The sequence below is a fragment of the Clinocottus analis genome, unplaced genomic scaffold (genome assembly GCF_023055335.1).
Source record: "Clinocottus analis isolate CAN_PGR_092001 unplaced genomic scaffold, fCliAna1.0.p SCAF_1, whole genome shotgun sequence".
Classification (NCBI taxonomy): domain Eukaryota; kingdom Metazoa; phylum Chordata; class Actinopteri; order Perciformes; family Cottidae; genus Clinocottus; species Clinocottus analis.
This window is the reverse complement of record NW_027175820.1, coordinates 24,318,878-24,338,816: the sequence shown is the minus strand read 5'-3', so window position 1 is coordinate 24,338,816 and position 19,939 is coordinate 24,318,878. Positions and strand designations below refer to the sequence as shown.

General features: G+C 46.0%; 1 protein-coding gene across 1 annotated transcript in view; it reads left to right on the top strand.

The window, feature by feature from the left end:
* ppargc1b (peroxisome proliferator-activated receptor gamma, coactivator 1 beta) overlaps nucleotides 1–10,833 on the top strand; it is a 78,209-nt gene extending 67,376 nt beyond the window's left edge. Inside the window, exons 4-12 of the mRNA XM_068571980.1 lie at nucleotides 1,933–2,070; nucleotides 4,034–5,138; nucleotides 5,311–5,350; nucleotides 6,891–6,955; nucleotides 7,358–7,997; nucleotides 8,764–8,821; nucleotides 9,011–9,129; nucleotides 10,376–10,503; nucleotides 10,601–10,833. Of these exons, the coding sequence (XP_068428081.1) occupies nucleotides 1,933–2,070; nucleotides 4,034–5,138; nucleotides 5,311–5,350; nucleotides 6,891–6,955; nucleotides 7,358–7,997; nucleotides 8,764–8,821; nucleotides 9,011–9,129; nucleotides 10,376–10,503; nucleotides 10,601–10,692 (2,385 nt within the window). The 3' untranslated portion in view covers nucleotides 10,693–10,833. The remainder of the gene's footprint in view (nucleotides 1–1,932; nucleotides 2,071–4,033; nucleotides 5,139–5,310; nucleotides 5,351–6,890; nucleotides 6,956–7,357; nucleotides 7,998–8,763; nucleotides 8,822–9,010; nucleotides 9,130–10,375; nucleotides 10,504–10,600) is intronic.
* The last annotated feature ends 9,106 nt before the right edge of the window (nucleotides 10,834–19,939 follow it).

The following is a 19,939-nucleotide window of genomic DNA, read 5'->3' as shown; positions in this document are numbered from 1 at the left end:
TTTTATGGCCTCATCAGTTTAAATCAGGACTTTCCTCGCTGTGTTTCACAGGACTTTACTGTAAATGTGAGCCAACAGGGAACGAGCTTTGATACACGGAGTGTTTGAAGTTGTTCTGGCACCAACATGGAGTTCATAGTCCTCATGGCGGCTTTTAAAATGTACATTTAAAGTGAAGTAAACACATGCCGGCTTTTCTTTTACTGACGGTTCACTTCCACACTGCGATCTGGAGCTTCATCCATTCAAACCCATGCGTTTCTCCCTTTTAAACAAATGAAATCACATCTTCACTTGGTGGCAGTGTGGGCTCCAGAGCGGCGAACGCTCGTTTCTGTCTTATCCGATTTAAAAAAAAAAAAAAAAATTGAATTCATCATGTAAAAATTTCTCTCCTCGTGCTAGATAATTGTATGAAATCCCAGCGGGGGGGATGGATTTGTTCCACTCGGGCGAGCGCCCCCCCCCCCCGATAGAGAAGACGGCCACCAACATGGCCGCCAGAAGGCGTGTCCGTGTGTGCAGAGCCCCTGCGCTGTGAATCATCTGGGAAGCCCCCTACGTCCTCTATATTCCTCTCACATCTGTATTTTCTACTTCGTCGTCTTCTGGAGCGAACGCTCCATCAGCTTAGCGGTGGGGGGGGGGGGGGGATTTTCTCCCTAAGCTGATTTATATCAGCTGATAGCCCTGTCATGAAGCCAGGCACTGGAATAAATGGATGAATGGACAGATGAAGGAAGAAAAAAGGAGGGGGGGGGGGGAAGCAATAAAAAAGGATGGCGGGGAATGAGGAGCGGTCGTGTTGACATCCGTTCAAAAGGTGAAACCCTCAAACGGGTTTGTTTCTGTTTCCTCTGGGCCCTCACGAGGGAAGGAGAGTAGAGAGGGATGAGGAAGGACAACATCAAGAGGAGTGGATGGAGGGAGAGACGGAGGAGGAGAAGAAGATGGTTGTCAAAGGTCAGAGAGGGAGAGAATGAATGAAGGAGGGCAAACAAGAAGGGATGGTAGCGAGGAGGAAAACAGGAAGACACAAAAAAGGATGCGAGGAAAGGAAGAGAGGATGGAGATGGGTGGGAAAAGAGGGGAGGGAGAGGAAGGTGGGATGGAGGAAGGGTTTGGGTACAAAGTAAGAAGCATGAGGAAGTGGACAGGAGGATGAGGATGGAGGAAGAGGATGAGGATGGAAGGTTAGGATGAGGATGGTGAGGATGGAGGAAGAGGATGAGGATGGAAGGTTAGGATGGAAGGTGAAGATAGAGGATGAGGATAGAAGGTGAGAATGGAGGTTAAGGATGGAAGAAGATGATGGAGGATGTAGGATGGAAGATGGTGTAAGATGATGAGGATGGAGGAAGATGATGAAGAATGGAGGATAAGGAGCGAGGAGGAAGATGAAGGGTGAGGATGTAGGAAGATGATGGAGGGTGAGGATGTAGGATAAAGGTATATGACGATGGAGGAAGATGATGGAGGATGAGGATGTAGGATGGTGTAAGATGATGGAGGGCGAGTCGAGGAGCAGAAGTCATATTCCTCGTGATCGCAGAGCGAAGCGGCGGCGTCCGGCTCGCTAATGGGAAACGTGAACGCGGCGCTGTCGGCTTCGGCGGCGTGATGAATGTTCGGTATCGTGACCTCGTGGCCTCCTCTGCACGCCGGCCCCGCCTCCCCCCGAAACATCCACCCGCAGACAGAATATAGATTAGAAAATTGAAACGCAAAAGAGGGGAGAGGGGGGCGGAGTCAACTCGCCACTTCCTGTCCAGGCGCCAACATCTGAACCTGATCAGAGGAGCAAAACAGTGAAATTAAACCACCCAAAAAATGTGCCGCCTGTGTTTCCACGCCATTTTCACACACACACACACACACACACAAAATTTGCATCCTGACTAATCGAGTTCTCTTGCCTTTTTGTCTCTGCAGCTAATGCAGCTGCTGCTGACGCCGCCCAACATGCCCGCCGCCGCCGCCACCGCCGCCGCCGTCGCACACAAAGACAGAGTCCACGGCCATCGCCAAAACAACAGAAGCCTGCAGAGGACGACGAGACCCCCGGTCAAGGTGAGGCCCGGACCTGTGAGCGGGCGGACTCAGATGATTTACAGGAAGCAAACAAAGCGGTGGATTCACTGGTAAACGCCTCGTTCTCTGAGTCTCCTGCCAGATAGTGAGCTAATTAAGCAATAAGGTACAAGAGGCAGTGCTGTATCGTCAATAATGTACTGTTGCAAATCCTTGAACAGTACATTATTGATGATACAGTACTGCCTCCAGTACCTTATTGCTTTTTAAATAGCTGCCTTGCAGCACAAAAACATTGTAGCCCCCAACCTAGCACCCTTGAACAGTACATTATTAACGATACAGTACTGCCTCCAGTACCTTATTGCTTAAATACAGTGCAACACTCTCAACCAATCAGAATGCTTGATTTCATCTACCCGTATTATAACATAAAATAATGTGCAGACCCGTAAATATGATCACCAATAAGACGAATGGCAGTAATTTGATTCTCTCTCTCTCACGTTTCTCTCATCAGTCGACACTGATTATTTTTTTTTTACCATAATCTCGCCTGAATTCCAGCAGCAGCGGCAAATTGTTGCAGATTAACTCAAAAGGTCACTCGGAGAGGCGCCGCCTTATTTTCATGTTTGCTGGATGCACTGGAGCAGGGGGAGCTTATGTGTGTGTGTGTGTGTGTGTGTGTGTGTGTCAGTCCTGGGAGATAAGATGTGCACCATCAGCATCAATCCCACGTGAAGTAATGACATCACAATAGCCGTTTGGGGAGAGCTTGAGTGGCGAGGGTTAATTACAGGTTTAATTATCGCGGAAGTGCCGGAGAAAAAAAAAAAAAAAAGCGGCAGCTCAGTGGCTCCGGTGCAGGAAAGACGGCCATCAGCGTCCGGCTTTTAAGAACAAGTGTTGGATGAAACCGACAGGCCTGACATCATCGGTGTACGTCCTCCACGGGAACAGGAATAACACGGCACGACGAAGTCCAAAGATTTTCATTTTACACTAAAAACCTCTTCAACCTTCAGCTGCTGCCGATGATGCGTGTGTGTGTGTGTGTGTGTGTGAGCTTTGGTTTTTGAGTAGTGTGGCTTTGCTGTGGCAGATGGTGGGAGCATTGACTGACAGGTCAAGGGGGCAACAGTGAATCATAGTCTCTCTCTCTCTCTCTCTCTCTCTCTCTCTCTCTCTCTCTCTCTCTCTCTCTGAATGAGCAATATAGAATCGGGCATTTCATCCAGCTGCACACTGAATCATCCCTCGGCAGGTCGTAAAACCTGACAATGCTGCATTTTTGGGGCAGGAAATTGAAGATGCACTTGTGTGTCCATGAGTGTGTTTTGGTTTTTGTTGGGCCGGATCATTTTCTTTGTGCTCTTGAGTCGCTGGTGACGTGTATGATGATGATATTTCCAGTTAACAGGCGATTAGAATTCTTTTCTTCTTCATTAAAACATCATAAAAGAAGCCAAAGTCTTAATTATCATATTCATTTAGCTTCAGTATGCCTTCAAAATGTCCGACAAAAAGTCATAATATCGTATGACATACCATAAAAGCCGCTACTACCTTCTGTAAGTGTCCCCGCTGTAGCCAGCTAGCGCTTCCGCTAGTTATCCGCTAGCTAACCACTGTAGCCAGCTAGCGCTGCTGCTAGTTCCCCTCTAGCTAGCTCGGGCAGCAGGGATGCGGGCAGTAGCAGCGGGAAGCTAACACCAGTGCTAGCTAGCTACAGTGGGGAGCTAGTGGGAAACTAGTAGCAGCGCTAGCTAGCTACAGCGGGGAGCTAGTAGGAAACTAGTAGCAGCGCTAGCTGGCTACAGCAGGAACATCCAGCGAAGGTAGTAGCGGCTTGTAACCCGACTTTTACGTTACTAGAACATGAACAAAAAAACAAAAGTCTTAACCGTAGTAGTTGTTGTCGTTTGTTGCCTATGAAGACAAAGCGCTGGTGTTCATATGTGTGTGTGTGTGTGTGTGTGTGTGTGTGTGTGCCCTTCAGAGCGACCTCCGTCAGGAGCGCAAGCCCCGAGCGGTGCGCCCCGCGGGCCGCCTGTGCACCGAGCTCCACCGCCACCTCACCACGGCCCGGGGGGCCTCGGGCGACGCTCCGGCCCCGGACACGGAGGAGGAGGACGAGGAAGAGGAGGAGGAGGAAGACGAGGACGAGGACAGCGAGTCGGAGGACGAGGACGAAGAGGAGGAGTCTTCCGGCAGCGAGGTGGAGGGCGCGGCGGCGGCGACCGTGTCCGCCGCGGCGGCCCCTGCCGAACCGCCGAAGCCTCAGTTCAGCTCGGAGAAAGAACTGCACTCGGTGGTGGAGCTGATCACGTACATGCACACCTACTGCCTCCCCATGCGCAAGCAGCAGGGCTGGGACCGCAAGGACCGCGACGCCCCGCGGGCGCGGGCCAGGCCCGAGGCGGCCCGCCCGTCCACCGCCGCCGCCGCCGCCACCGGCTCTCACAGCAGAGTGGTCCTGGTGGCCCCTCCCGGGACCAGCGGGGGCTCAACTGGCGCCCCCAGGAGGCTCCCCTTCGCGAGGCGGCGGGAGGCGAAGGCCGACTCCCTCCTCCGCGAGCTCCTGCAGCAGAGCAGCTCCTTCGACGTGAGCAAGCCTTACAGACTGCACAGCCCCCCCTACGCCCGCTCGCTCAGCCCCGGCAGGGTGGCCGGCGCTCCCTCCGCCGCGCCGGCCCGAGTGTCCTGCTCCGCCGCCCCGAAGCCGGAGTGGCGCAAAGACTCCTCCTCCTCCTCCTCCTCCCCTTCCTCCTGCGAGAGGAGAAGCCGCTCCTCCGAAGCGCCGCAGACCACCGAGGAGGCGGAGGTGGAGGACGGCGGCGGCGGCGGCGGCGGGTCCTTCTCCGTCCGGCGCTCGCGCCGCCTGGCCTCCTTCCCCAGCCGCTTCGCCAAGAGGCTGCGGCCTGGACGGGCGCGGGACGGCGGCGGCGGCGGCGAGGGGAGGAGGGACCGGGAGGAGAGGGAGGAAGGGCGAGCCGGGATCAAAATGCTGCCGACGCAAGCGGGAGGCGGGACGACGGCGGCGGCGGCGGCGGAGACGAGGCTGACGACGGGCGACGAGCAGGACAAACCCTGCTGCCACAACGGTGAGATGGAGCGGAGGGACGCCGGCTTTTTTTTTTGTTCTCATTACAGCTGCAAATATCAGGTTTCACTCACAATCAGACACACTTACCTCCCACCTCGCAGTCAGGAGAGTGTGAATGTCAAGAGGCTCTTTCCGCATGGCGTCTAACCGGCTTCTCCTTCTGATTGCAGAGAAGCGAGCCTGCCTCTGCCTGACGCTGAAGTCCACGGGGTGAGTTCCTCCCACGCGACGGCAAACGTTCGCCCTCTTTTTTTTTTTTGCATTTATACTTAATGTTAAGACCTGCAGAAGCATCCTCACATGAATACTGAAAATCCAGCTGCTAATGACGCCGCAGGTTTCATAACCAGCGGTTTGTTAAAGATCTAAATGGGCGATATCTCTCTCTATATCTATATATATATATATATATATGTTAATTTACGCTAAAATATATGGCGGTGCTTATTTAAGGAAATCGTTGAAGATGGAGGATAGACGCCTGCTGAAAAACACAGCGTGGTGTCGTTATGAGGAAATGTAAAACTGCTTCTTAAACTTCATATTTCATATTTCCAGCCAGGAGAGATGACCTTTAATGACATTGCATTGTGAAGAAGTTACTTAAGATCCATTTCTCTACGCGGCTGTCATCTAGATTCATAAAATATCAGCTTATTTCCCTCCAGATTAATTGTTTTAAAGCAGAATATACATGACTGTCGTGTCTAAGTCCTGGTATTTGTAATCAGGGCTGTTCCCTACAGTTGAGGAACGTGGCAGCGGTTCATAATTCAGACATTTTTAGCATCTTCCCATCGCGGCGTATTTGGCCCCTTGGGGGATTTGTTGTCGGCGGGGACGGGGACGGGGCGGAGCCTCTCGGGGGGAAACTTAATGAACACGTTCACAGTTCGGCGCGTCAAAGTTTTTGACGGATGTCGAGGCGCCGTGAAGCGAGGTAGCTTACAAGCAAACAACGTCTTCAACGCCTCAAAAAAGGCGAGCCGGATTTGACTCAAAGGCGCGTTTTTTCAGTCACGACGCGTATAATCTCACGGCCCCGTAATGATATCTTCAAAAAAAACGTAACAAGATTAACCAGGACGAGCAAACTCGAGTGATTTTCACAACAAAAAAAAATCCCTAATGAATGAGGCCCTCTGGCCGGGCGCTCACGAGCTCCACGCTTTTACAAATTAACCTCCGGCCTCGAAAACCCTGGAGCGTCTCCAGCTCACGTTTATCCTTTTTTTTTACAAAACCCGGGCTGGCATCCGTCCATCTTCTAAATTAAATCTGCCTTCTGAAGCGCTCACCAAAACATTTTTTTTTTGTTGTCGCAAAAAAAAAAATACATTTCACTCCGCCGAGGGGTAATATCCCTCTTGAAGCCAAACCACTTGGCAGCTCGCTTCCTTTCTTTCTTTCTTTCTTTCTTTCTTTATTTTACGGCAACCGGATAAAAAAACAAAACAGAAACTAGACGAAGCCAGAAATAGAAAAAGCAGAAGAAGAATAGAAGAGAGAGACGGCCGAGTACATGTGGCCGCCGCGATAAGAGACGAGGAGTGCCGAGAAAATGGCAGACGAAATACAGAGAAACGTAATTCGTATTCAGCAGACGTCGAGTTGGAAGGAGCTTTTTACCGGGGGAGACGTTAATGGATGGCTTTGGAAAATAATATACAACCTATTGCAACATGACACAGCACTCTTTAATCTCGCTCTGTCTCTCTCTTCTCGGATCGGCTCGTCTCTTCCCCACCAGAGAGTCCCAGTACAGCACCAAGCCCTTCGAGCAGACGCTCGGCGTGGATCTGTGCGGAACGGCAGGTAAACAAAACACTGTTTGTTTGTTTGTTTGTTTGTGTTTCGCCACGATGTCGACGGGCCACGGCTCCGAAGACGTCGGCCTGAAACAAAATCTCCAGGGAGTAGCAGGAAGCCGAGCGTCCGCTCGGCGGAGACGAGAGGGATCGATGCCGCTCTGGTATCTGTGTGCGTTAGCTTAGCTTAGCTTAGCATAAAGACTGAGAACACGGGGGCTTTGTGCAAAGCTAACAAAAGGAGCCTCCCAGAAGCTAAAAACAAAAAAATGTATACGTTCTATCTCAGGTGTTTGTTGGAGCCGAGCTGTAAAAAAAGGTCAAACGGGACTATTTTTTTTTTGGCGGGAAAGCGGTTAGCATCCAGCTCATCTTTTCCCTCCGCCCCTTATTTTATTTTTTTTTAAAGGTCTCACCCCTCCCACCACGCCGCCTCACAAACCGGTGGAGGATGAGCTCTTCAAACCCGCTGAGGGAGGAAAGGGAGGCGAGGGAACAGGCGTCGGCGACCAAAGCGCCAACGCCAAGGGCTCGTCCCGGCCGGGCCGCGGCCACCACCAGCGGAAGCTGCCGGAGCAGACGGAGCTGTACGCCCAGCTGCGGCGCATGGGCCAGGCCGGCGACGGCGACACCCACAGCGCGTTCGGCGACCACGACTACTGCGCGCTGAGCCTCGGGGAGAGCCGCAAGCGCAGCGCCGCCATGCTCGGCGCCATTTTGCAGGCGCAGGGCGTGAGCTGCGGCGGCGCCGGCGGTGGCGGCACGCCCAAAGAACCCGACGATCGGGTGTCGGACGGGAACGGGGAAAGGCCGGTGGCGTCAGAACAGCTTGAGCGGCAGAGCACAGTGCCGATATCATCATCATCAGCAGCAGCGGCAGCGGCGGCGGCGGCGGCGGCAGCGCCGTTGACGCCGCCGTCACGCTGCCAGTCGGCGGCCGCCACGCCCCCGGTCTCGGAGGAGGAGGCGGAGCGCTCGTCCGCGTCCCGCTCGCCCTCGCCCATCCTCCACCTGTGCCCCGACTCCCCCGCCAGCAAGACAGACTCCAGGTGAGAAAGAGAGAGCGAGACGATGAGAGCGGGAGAAAGGAAAGGATGTGGGTCAAGGAGATTATGTAGGAGGGAAGGAGACGACACGGCGAGAACACAGCGTTAAAATAAGAGCGGCTATTTATAACGTTGCAGGCAACCCGTGTCATAAAAGCAATAAGGTACGAGAGGCAGTACTGTATCGTCAGTAACGTACAGGTCAAGGCTGTTGTTAGGCCCGTACCGTATGAGGTCGTACAGTACTTCATGGCTCAATAAAGTACACCCCGTGATTCACTCTCAACCAATCAGAATGCTTGATTCGATCGATTACAATTGATGGTAAAATCTCTGACACTCGACGAAGTTCCTGCCTGGGGTCGCCGTCACCCGACCGTCTAGACGAGGGTAAAGTAAAAAAGTGCCAATGCCGGAGGGCCGAACTCTTTCTTTCTAAAGTGGCAAAAGCTTTCAAAATGGCGTCGAGCATCGAACATCAAACGCCGAACCATAAAACGATCGGTTGGGGGTTCGACTGTGTCGCGTAGAAGAAGAAGGTCAGTGGGTCGTTTTATGTCTGTACATAGAAGACGATGGCAGCAACAACAAAAAAAATGGGTGGGGTGTAAGAGAGAGAGAGATGATAAAGAACGTTGTACTGCAGCAGGCGGGAGGAAGTCCGCCTTTTTGGCGCAATTCACCCGTTTCCTCCGATCTGACATTTTGAGTTTCACCTTGTGTCCGTCCTCATCTCACTCACCGTCCTCTCCTCTCTCCCTGTTTTCAGTGAGAACTCTGAGATCTGTGACGACGACGAGCAGAGGAACAAAGCCAAGTCGGACGAGGTACAGAGAACATTTATATACACACATATATGAATCTGACACCCGAACCTCTAAAGGTCGAACGGTTTTCGCCCCAAAAACCGTGCCGTAACAATAGCTCTTCGGCCGGCGCCGTCAGACCCACCGACACTCGGTCTGTGAATTTTGTCCCTTTTGTCCTGACTGTTGCCATGGTTTCCCTGTTGCCAGGACAACTGCCAGGTGTTTTACATCCACAACCTGCCGACCAGCGTGACCCAGAACATGCTGCGGAAACGCTTCCAGGTCTTCGGCAAACCCGAGGACTGCAAAGTTATCATCTGCAACGAGTAAGTGTGTGTTCCCCCCCCCACCCCCACCAAAAAAACTGGTTTTCCTCCATCTGAAGGGCGGAGGGATACGGGAACTACTTTTTCTCTTTCTTTTTTGGGCGCTATGGGGTTGTCGTTTGATGGGGTTTGAATGCAGACTTCATAGTTTAGAGTAAAGCATTGTGGTAGTCGGAAAGTTCAACTTGACCTTGTGACAGCTGGTGAAACTGCAGAGTTTTAAACACCTGTGTGAACGGTCAGTAATTCAACACTGACCTCAGAGTTTGAGTCCCCGGGCTCGGCCCCAAAAAGAGAGGACGGGTCAATCACAGAGGACACCCGTCCCCCCATGGGGGGCGGGGCTAAATATGGTAACAGTGCCCTCTCTCTTTGTGGCAAACGTCTGTCCTTCGGCACGGACATTTGCTGGTGTGTATATATGTGATACAGAAGGGTTCTTACGGTCATGGAAAACATGGAGTTATTTCCAGGCCTGGAAAAGCCCTTAAAAATATTAAACCTCAAAAGTTTTGGAAGAAGTCATGTAAATGTGTTGAATTCATGTGTTCATGTCGTTCATTCACGCCGAGTTTGAAATAATTAATGCTTTTCAAAAGGCATACATACAGGCATCTATATAAATGTGTTTTTTCTTTTAACCAAACTATTTGCTCTAATTCATTTGTGTCACTGAAGGTAAAATGTATGCTTTGAATCCTTATTGTTTGTTTAAATACTACATTTTATCACTTTTTTATGTTTTCTCACAGATTTCACAATGTTTCGAAATGGAAATTTGGTTTAAAGTCAAGGAAGTTGGTTGAAAGTCATAGCGATTTGGTCAAAAGTCATGGAAATTTTGTCAAAAGTCATGAAAATTTGGTTTAAAGTCATAGAAGTTGGTCGAAAGTCATAGAAATGTGGTCAAAAGTAATGGAAATTTGGTCAAAAGTCATATAAATTTGGTCAAAAGTAATGGAAATATGGTCAAAAGTCATGAAGATTTGGTTAAAAGTCATGGAAATTTGGTCAAAAGTCATAGAAATGTGGTCAAAAGTAATGAAGATTTGGTCAAAAGTTTGGTTTAAAGCATGTCAAAGTCATGGAAATCCATTGGTCAAAATGTGTATGAACCCTGCACAGTCCAGGGACAGAACGTTGTAGGTTTAAGTTCTTCTGTACATCCAGTTATTCTTTCATTCAATATGCATTGACTTGTTCATGATCTGAACGTTTTCTCTCTTTCTGCCCCGTGTGGTCGCAGGGAGCGCTGCGGGGTGATAAAGATCCGCCAGACGGGCGTCCAGAAGCACTGGCGGGAACGGGAGCCTGTTTTCCAGAACGAGCCCGCGGGCCTCAGGCGGCTGGCGAGGAAGCGCTACATCGATCTGGGTAATGAACGCCGACTCGGTGACCCTAAAGAAAAAAAGGCAGAGTCCTCGAGCGGTGCACCGCAATGACCTTTTGTGTCTTTGTGTCCCCCCCGCAGACGAGGCTGGCCCGGGCCCCGTCAAGAGCAAGTACGATGCATTGGACTTTGACACGCTGCTGAAGGAGGCCCAGAAGTCCCTGCACCGCTGACGCCGACCGTACACAGCGTTAAGCGAACCCTTTGCAAGCGACTCCACGGCCCTCAGACGAGGCCTCTTAGTTACCTCCATGCAAGGCAACCTCGCAAAATGTTTACATTTTTACCAATGGGAATAAAAGTAATGTTAAGGACCTCGTAGATTTTTTTGGGGTGGGGGGGGGAGGGAGAGATTTTTTTTGTTGGGGCGGGGATGGGATGTTTTCCTTTCACCAGAGGATACTGCTTTTCAAAAAAAAAAAGAAGAAGAGGAAGCCACCGGGGGAGTTAAGAGACGATGGAGAAAACGGAGACTTTTCACGGCTAACGGTAGAACGACTACAGACGTTAGCGGTCCGGTTCTCTGCTGACGAACGATGAGAAAAAGCCGTCTGCGTTTGGCGGGATCGTCGCCTTGCGGAGGAAAGCGGGCGAGAGAGACCTCTGTAGCAACTCCTTGCTATTCCTGCGTTGCGTTGGTCGTCGTGGTGTGTGTGTGTGTGTGTGTGTTTCTGCGCGTGTGTGTGTGTGTTCTTTGTTCTGTTTGTTTTGTAAAAAAAAAAAAAAAGAAAACCCTCCCTCTCTTTCCGGTTTTCGGGTGGTGAACCTGCAAGCTGTTTCGCCACGAAGGTGTAGGTGTGCGGTTGTAAAACCAGAAAGCAAACAAAAATATAATAATAATTACCCCGGCTTTGTTTTAGCGGAAAAATTGTGGATGTCATAAAATCTATTTGTGTGTGAGTGTGTGTGTGTGTGTGTTATGGACAAAGAATATACAAAAAAAAACATTTAATCATTTGATGACTGATAAAAGTTTACAAATCGAAAATGAAGATGACAAAAAAAAAATCATGTTTTTTTTTGTAATTGTAGTGCTTCCTTGATTTGATCTATGCACTGTAAGGAGGTCGATACCTCCGCTGTCCTCCACTTTCCCCCCTTTTTTTGACTCTAATCTCCAACTCTGCCATGCTGACTATTTTTGGCCTCTGCTACTGGCTGCTGCAGGCTCCGTCTGGTCCGCGTTGTGCACATCAAGACCTCTTACTAACTCCTGAGAAGAAATACACCTCAAAATCCACTTCATGTAACGGCACAAGATGCCCATTGGCTTCTCAGAGTTCCTCCCATGTGACCAGATTATATAAAGATCTTTCAAGTGTAACTGAATTTAAAAAAATATACCATAAAAGTCGGGTTACACCCCGCTAGCTCCCCGCAGTAGCCAGCTAGCGCTGCTGCTAGTCTCTCCGCTAGCTTCTGCGCTAGCTCCCCGAACCAACCAGCTAGCAGCAGTGCTAGCTGGCTACAGCGGGAACAGCGGGCTTGTAACCCCACTTTTACGGCATATTTATTTAGCGTCTTGGGAAAAAGAATAAACAGAAATTGGGTCAGAATCAGCTCAACCTCACAGAAGTGTGTCATACGTGCTTCATCGGTTGATTCCAGGTCAAAGTTTTTTCCACATTCAGAGGGGGTCTTGATGTACATATACATATATATATACACACATCTATAAATAGGGTCCCACTGAACATGTGTCCAATAACGACACCCCCTGAATGCCACAGCCAATGCAACACTTACTGTTTACATTTGGACTGCAGCAAGCAGGACTACAATGGGGACGTATAGATGATAGCCATAGCCGCGTTAGCACCATACCTCGTTCAGTGCGGAACTCCGTGTGAAGTCATCGCATCCTTTTTTATCTTCTTTCACTCTCAAAGTCCACCACAGAACTCGACTAGTGTGTATTTTATTTATTTTTTCCGCGGTGACGTCCGTGTTTCGCTGGGTTTCAAAGTACAAAAAGGGAAACCGGGACCAATTTTGCTCCCCATAGTCCACCCATAGAACATTGCCAGAAGGAGACGAATCTGTTGGTTCAGATGGAATGTATTCAACAATCTGAATGTAACCGTTGCGTTTTCCCCCATTTCTGCTTGCCCAAAGATTGTGGCGTGTTTTATTATTTTTATTTCTTTGTGGTGCTTTAAAAAAGGAAAAAAGAAAACGGGGGAGGAGGGGAGGGGCGGGGTGGAGTTGGTTAGTCCCCGATGGACCGACCGCATGCGACGAATTCTGGCCTCGACATGCAAAAAGTTTGAGGCGGCCGCCTAATTAACATTCCTGATGCAGCCAGTAGCAACCGGTCGGGATAAAAAAATAAAAATAAAAAGGGAGGGAGAGCCTTTCCGAACCTGCCAATGTACGGGGGGCACCGAACAAAAAAGAACAAAGCTTGGTTTCTCTCCCAGGAGGTACTGTATCAGCTGAGCATCTCTACCTCACATGGGGGATGGGTGGTCTTGGGAAGTTCTGGGAGGGAGGGGTTAGGGGGGGTTCGTGTTTGATTTTTTAAATATAAATATACTATGACTCCTCCTCCTACCACTAAGCCCCTCCCTCTTTCTCTAACTCTTTACTTCGCTTGCCTCGACGGTTTTTTATAGCGTGTCCGTTTCTTGGAGTCTCGACCGTGTGTGTCCTTTGTGTAAACTGAGTGTTTCGTCTTTGTCTCGTGTTTGAGTCGGACACTGCTGACGCTTTGCAGGTCGGCGAGGAGGGAGGGTTTTTTCGGGAGGGCAGGGGAATCGAACGGGGGCGCAGAAGTGGCGGCCGGTTGGTCCTCGAGTGCCAATCGGGGAGGGGAGAAAGAGAGTCCCACCTCGGTTTCACTTGTTTTCTTCAGGGACACGCCCTTCCTCCGGATTCCCCCTCTTCCTCCTCTCCTCGCCAAGGAATTTCTAATAAAACGCAGCCCGTCATTTTTCTCCAACTCTATCGCTTTTCCGTCGCTTGTGGGTTTAAAAGGCCTTGTTTCCAGGTCTTTCACCCCAAAACCCCGGTAAACCCCCCTCTCCCGTCCTCTTCCTCGTCCTCGTCTCTATCTAATCAACTCCTCGGTAACACACACAACAAATTTGAATGTTTACATCACTCGATTCTCCTTTGACTTTATTAGGAACGCACACTTAGTACAAAGGCGCCTTATTCAGTGTTTTAAAAAAAAAAAGTAAAGATTAGCAGCGAGTGAAGGGACCTCGCGTTTCTTCTCCAGGCTCACTGATGTCCGAAACTAACAAAAACAATTTAGTGCTATACATACTGATGAGAAACAAGGTGTCGACTTTTTAAAAATAATGGAGCGGAACAAAAAGACATTTTAACAATTAATCTCAAACAACTGAATGAGTATTTGTGCTTAGTATGTATACTACTAAAAAGTGAGAGAATGTGCTGGTTTACATATAAAAAAAAGAAAATATATAATATATAAATATAAAATGTGTACATAGCACTATGCCTCGTTGTAAACATAAAATGTACTGTGTGTTTATTTTTTCTTCAAGTGGCAAGTCATAGTTAAGTGCTAATCAGACAGCAGATGGTCAGATTGGTTTATTTCAAATTAGTTGATTGTTTTTTGTTTTTTTAAGGACAGGGAGGAAATTAAGGGAAAGAATTAAGTGGAAACGACTTCACTCAGTCCAACACTGTTGTAAGAGAAAGACAAAAAAGACACAAACTATCCCTTTTGACACAAACTATCCCTTTCGACAAAAACTATCCCTTTTAACACAAACTGTCCCTTTCGACAAAAACTATCCCTTTCGACAAAAACTATCCCTTTTGACACAAACTATTCCTTTTAACACAAACTATCCCTTTCAACAAAAACTATCCCTTTTGACACAAACTGTCCCTTTTAAAACAAACTATCCCTTTCGACAAAAACTATCCCTTTTGACAAAAACTATCCCTTTCGAGACAAACTATCCCTTTTGACACAAACTAGCCCTTTTGACTATCACACTCGAAGATTTCGTTCATTTGCCGTTTATGACACAACTAAATATTTTTTTAATGTCTTTTGTTTATGTTTTCTTAAAGCAATTTGAAATGCAATACATAATAATCTTATCTTGAAGACAGCCTTTTTTCCGAAAAACCAAGGTAATAATGTACAGAGTGTGGTTGGTACGACGCGGGGTTGCGGGTGGAAGAGGCTGCCGTATTGTCTGTAGATGCTGTTTCACACAGGAAATCATGAAAAAAAACTAACTACGGGAAGAATGTGGTGATTTGCGTCGTAAACACATAACACGTATACAAAACCAATACTAATATACTCTTGCACAAATAACGTCCCGGAGCGGTAAAATGTCTTCGCCCGATTTTTCTTCTCATTGAAAAAGGAAGCCATTGTAACTATGTTATTACCACCTTTTTGATGGTACACAGGTTTGTTTGAATCTGAGTTGCATTGAACACTTGCTTTTATGACCGTTAACAGCCAATAGCTATAGCTATATATATATATATATATATATATATATATATATATATATATATATATATATATATATATATATATATATACATATATATATGTGTGTGTGTGTGACTGGTGAAATGGGATGTGGGCGGGACAGGAAAGGAGAACAGGAAGCGGAGTCGTGTCTGCTTTGACCCGCAGGTGGAGTTCCACTCTGGTGGACATGGGCGAGGTGGACACTGTAGAAATCCCATTTGCACTGCTGCAGCTCAATGGCATTCCCCAAAAAAAATGGAAGCGTTCTGGATTAAGTCCACATTCAAATGTCCAGTTTTGTGTTTGCAAGATTGTGCACCACCAAAGCAGGATGGAGGCTTAAATAAGGCTTGAAGGCTGCCGAAATCCAGTCAAATTGTGACGCCCACATAGAGACAGAAAGTTATTTTTACCTTGAAGTAGTGCGAGAGAAAAGAGTGGAAGTCAAGGGGTGCGACATGCCTTCAAAACCCGTGGAAAATGTGTCCAAAATGTTTCCTTAAAAAAGGTTTTCTTAGAGGTTTTGTAAGTGGCCGAGCTTTTGTTTTTTGCCGGTTGCTTCACTTCCTTAATGGAGGAAGAGCATTATTTGTACGTACAATCCCCCGAAAAACATCTGACTTCCACTTATTTGAGGAAACCTTAGGGCTCAAAGCACATGTTGGGATTTCTACAGCGCTGCTCAAGAAGTGATCGACGTTGAAACCCACCCCATTTTCCATCATTGCAAGCCTTAAAAATCAAATCGGGGTGGGAAACTAAGCTTCCGCTAGCTTTCATTATTACCGTTTCAACTCCTTTCCGATCCAACGTGGTTTATTATTAAATAATTACTGACGTAATTAAAACTTTTTTCAATAGCCATATTATAATAAAAAGGTATATACATATATATGAATATATATATTTGTGTGTTTGTGTAGATATCTAGATTATTATATACTTTCTTATAGAAAATCTTTGATGTTGACCATTCTCCTCGGTGTTTTGAGAACACGGTGACACATTTCAACATGATACTGCTGTCCGCTTTGGTCTAGGTGCTAGGTCGATGGACAACGAATCAAAAAAATTAATAAATAAAGACAAAAAACAACAACACATCCTTCCAAAGGGAACTTACCCCCTAGTCAGAATGCAATACCTTTCTTTCCATTTTTCATTTCAGAAAAAAAAAAGAAAAAAAAATGGACAATGGCAAGAAAACCGCAAAACTTGATCGGCAAGTTGACCAAAAAAAAATAAAACTTCAACAATAAAAGAGCGGCGCTTGTGTAAAAACAGCCTCGTCAAATTAAGTTTTATAGATGTTGTCGTTTTTTCGATGCCGTGGCCCACTTAAAAATACAAAAAAAAATACAAAATCTTTTTTTTTTTTTTTTTTTAATGTCACTTTTGTTTTGAACAATGTATCTGTCAGCTAGCTTACGCCAACCAATTAGCCCCTACCTGGACAGGAGTGCTTGCAATACCGGCCCTCAGATTCCACTTCCATGTTTGACCACCAGAATGGTCGCATTTCAACATCAACACACAGAAACTAAAAATAGGTAAACCTGTCAAACTTGATAGCAACAGTGATGTCAAATAGGCACTCGGTAGGGACTGCAAACTGTCAAACTGCTACACGTAGAGCGGGTGTTTGTTTTTTGGTGGAAGAAGATATTTTGACATAAAGGGCATACATTGTTTTTATTTGTTTTCATTTCTATTGATTTTATTGTCTCTTTACATCTAATGACTATCAAATTCACATAATTTTTTTTTTTTTTTTTAACTTAGTTTTTTGGTAAAAACAAAAAGAAAAAAAAGGTAAATACTGCTAGTGAGATTTTATATTTTTACATATGTTGGTTTTATTTTGCGTTTTTTTCTTTCTTTTTTTATTTATACGCCACTTAGTTTGGATGTCTTTAAATGGTGTTTTTTTTCTTCGTTTTGTGTGATTTCATATGTCTTGAGAATGTGGAGACAAAAGGCATTTCAGTATTTTTGAATTGTTAAAATCTAGTTTCATAGAAGCGGAAATATCTGATGTTATAAATTATATTTTAATTCATGTAAATAGTTTAAAACAGAAGACTGTGGCTTCCTTTTAAACTGAATACATTTCTCTTCAGAGATTGTTTACATTATGAAACTGTAGAGATGTGCTCCTCATATACTGTATAAAGTACATATATTCATTGATTTGCCTCAAAAAAATAAAATCCTAATGAACAGCTTTCTTTCGGTGCCTGTGTGGTGATTCTGGATGAAGGCGGTCGCGCAAACTTTGGTCAGATTACGGGATTAAACTGGGAGAACTCGACATGTTTCATAAACAGACAGCATAAAGAGACAAACACTAACTATTCCACTCTTTCATAGTTTTTAAGAAATGTTTTTTATATGTATATCAAATTGTGTCAAACATATATATGTGCTTTTTGACACCCATATAAACACACATACATACAAACACACATACATATATATTATATGTATATATATAAGTGCTTTTTTGACAGCATATATATGTAAATAAATATATATATATATATATATATATATATATATATACATATATATGTATGTATAAATATATATATACATATATATATATATACGCACATGTCAAAAAAGCACTTATATATGTATGTAAGTGCTTTTTTCGACAGCATTTATATACATCCAAATATATGTATATGTATATAAATGTATATTCTTTTTTTAAGGACCATTTTCATGATGTGTACATACATATATATATATATATATATATATATATATATATATATATATATATATATATATATATATACACACACATACATAAATGCTGTCGAAAAAGCACTTATATACATATATGTACTTTTTTGACATAATTTTTGAATATATATACATATATATATATATATATATATGTATATATACATATATATATATATATATACATATATATTTATATATATATATGTATATATGTAAATGGTGTCACATAAAACACACAGTATAATATTCCAGTCAAAACCTCGTAGTTGGTCGACCTGTTGAACAGCTGCTGTAGATTTAGATGAGAACAAGTTTCTGTCCTTAAAGCAGCGCTTCTTGTTGAAGCTGTTCAATGTTGCAGGGCAATAAAAAATACATTTTCAAACACTGGCGTTTGTCTTATTATGGTCTGTATAACATTGCATTGTCTCTTGTTGCTTGATGTGGCTGCTGGTGGCTGCAACGAGGCGTCCCTCTGGTTGTGCCAAGACAAACACGATCACATCATGAATATCATCAAACCTCATATGAATATTATCAAACCTCATGCCTGCACGTCTCTACAAGACTGCATGTATTGTTCATCGCACTGCTGCTGCTGCTATCAGCCTATCCACACTGTGGAGAGGTTCAGCTTCATGAAGCGGTACACTCTGCTGCCTGTCTCACACACCCACACACACACACACACACACGCACACACACACTAATGGACACTCCCTCCCTCCAGTCTTCTCCTGGTTAAACAGCATCCTATTAACAGGCCGCTGGCAATTTTCCGCCTGGCTAGCCTGTGATTCACATGTCAGTGACTGCACTGATGATGTCAGTGGGGGGGTTGGGAGGGAGGAGGGGGGGGGGGCGGCGTTGCTGGACCGGCACCGCGGTCCTGACGGTCTCCTGTCATATTCCCACGTCAGCAGAAAAAACATGCGAGGACATTTGTGTTTTACAAAGCGCTGCGGGACGCAGAATCTAAACGTGACAGGATTAACTATAATCAAGCTGGTGTGGGTCAAAATGGAACCTTCAGAGGGCAGAAAGATGAGGATTACAGAGATAGATACTTTAATAATCCCACAAAGGGAAATTATTTTGCTACAGAAGCATTCATACATAAAAAAACACAATATCAACTAAAATATATACAAAGATAAATGACAGGAAAAATGCGCAATATCTTCAAAAAGTATACTACTAATAGTATTAAATTAACTAAGAAACAAAACAAATATGAGGATAAAATTGAGTGTAAATACAATTTTTCTAACAAAGGCTAGGTTTTCCCTAGCAAAGGGAACAGTGCTAACAGCACTAGCAAAGGTGCTAACAGTGTAGCAAAGGCAATGGTACAAACAGCGCTAGCAAAGGCAATGGTACTAACAGCGCTAGCAAAGGTGCTAACAGTGTAGCAAAGGCAATGGTACAAACAGCGCTAGCAAAGGCAATAGTAGTAACAGCGCTAGCAAAGGTGCTAACAGTGTAGCAAAGGCAATAGTACTGACAGTACTAGCAATGCCAACGGTGCTAATAGTGATAGCAAAGGCAACGGTTCTAACAGCACTAGCAAAAGCAACGGTGCTAACAGCGCTAGCAAAGGCAACGGCGCAAACAGCGCTAGAGACTTTTATGCTCAATACTCCACTCCATCTTTCCGTAGACAATAGATGTCTGCTAAAAACAATACTCTCAGTCTGAGGTCACACTAACAGCAGCGAAATTCTTTAAAAAGTTTGCTGCTGATGTGCTCTGTCTCTCTCATCAAGTCATACTTATGGTTTATGGTTGAATTGTGTTTTAAAGACCTCCTGATGAAGACTTGAACCCCCGAAACTAGAAGTTCGCTGGGGTTCAACAGGTTTTAAGCAACAAGCTTCCTCAACTGGAAAGGAGACTTTATTCACCTGGGTCTCTAACTCACGACCCATCTCACCCTCGTGCTCTCATTCCACCTGCATCGCATTTTAGGATCCCGGCTAACACCGTCTAGCGCTTCTGGTCACGATCTGATAAAGCCAGCCCAGCTGCATCATTCGAAAGATACAGATACTGTATATCCCGAGATCCCCAAAGTGCGGCTGCTCCCTTCCTTGACAGATGGTGCAGATTTGTCTGCGTGGAGCGCCCACTGCTCACACCGAACACGCCTGACCCCGATGAACACCAGCGCAGCTCCCGTTGTTTGTTGT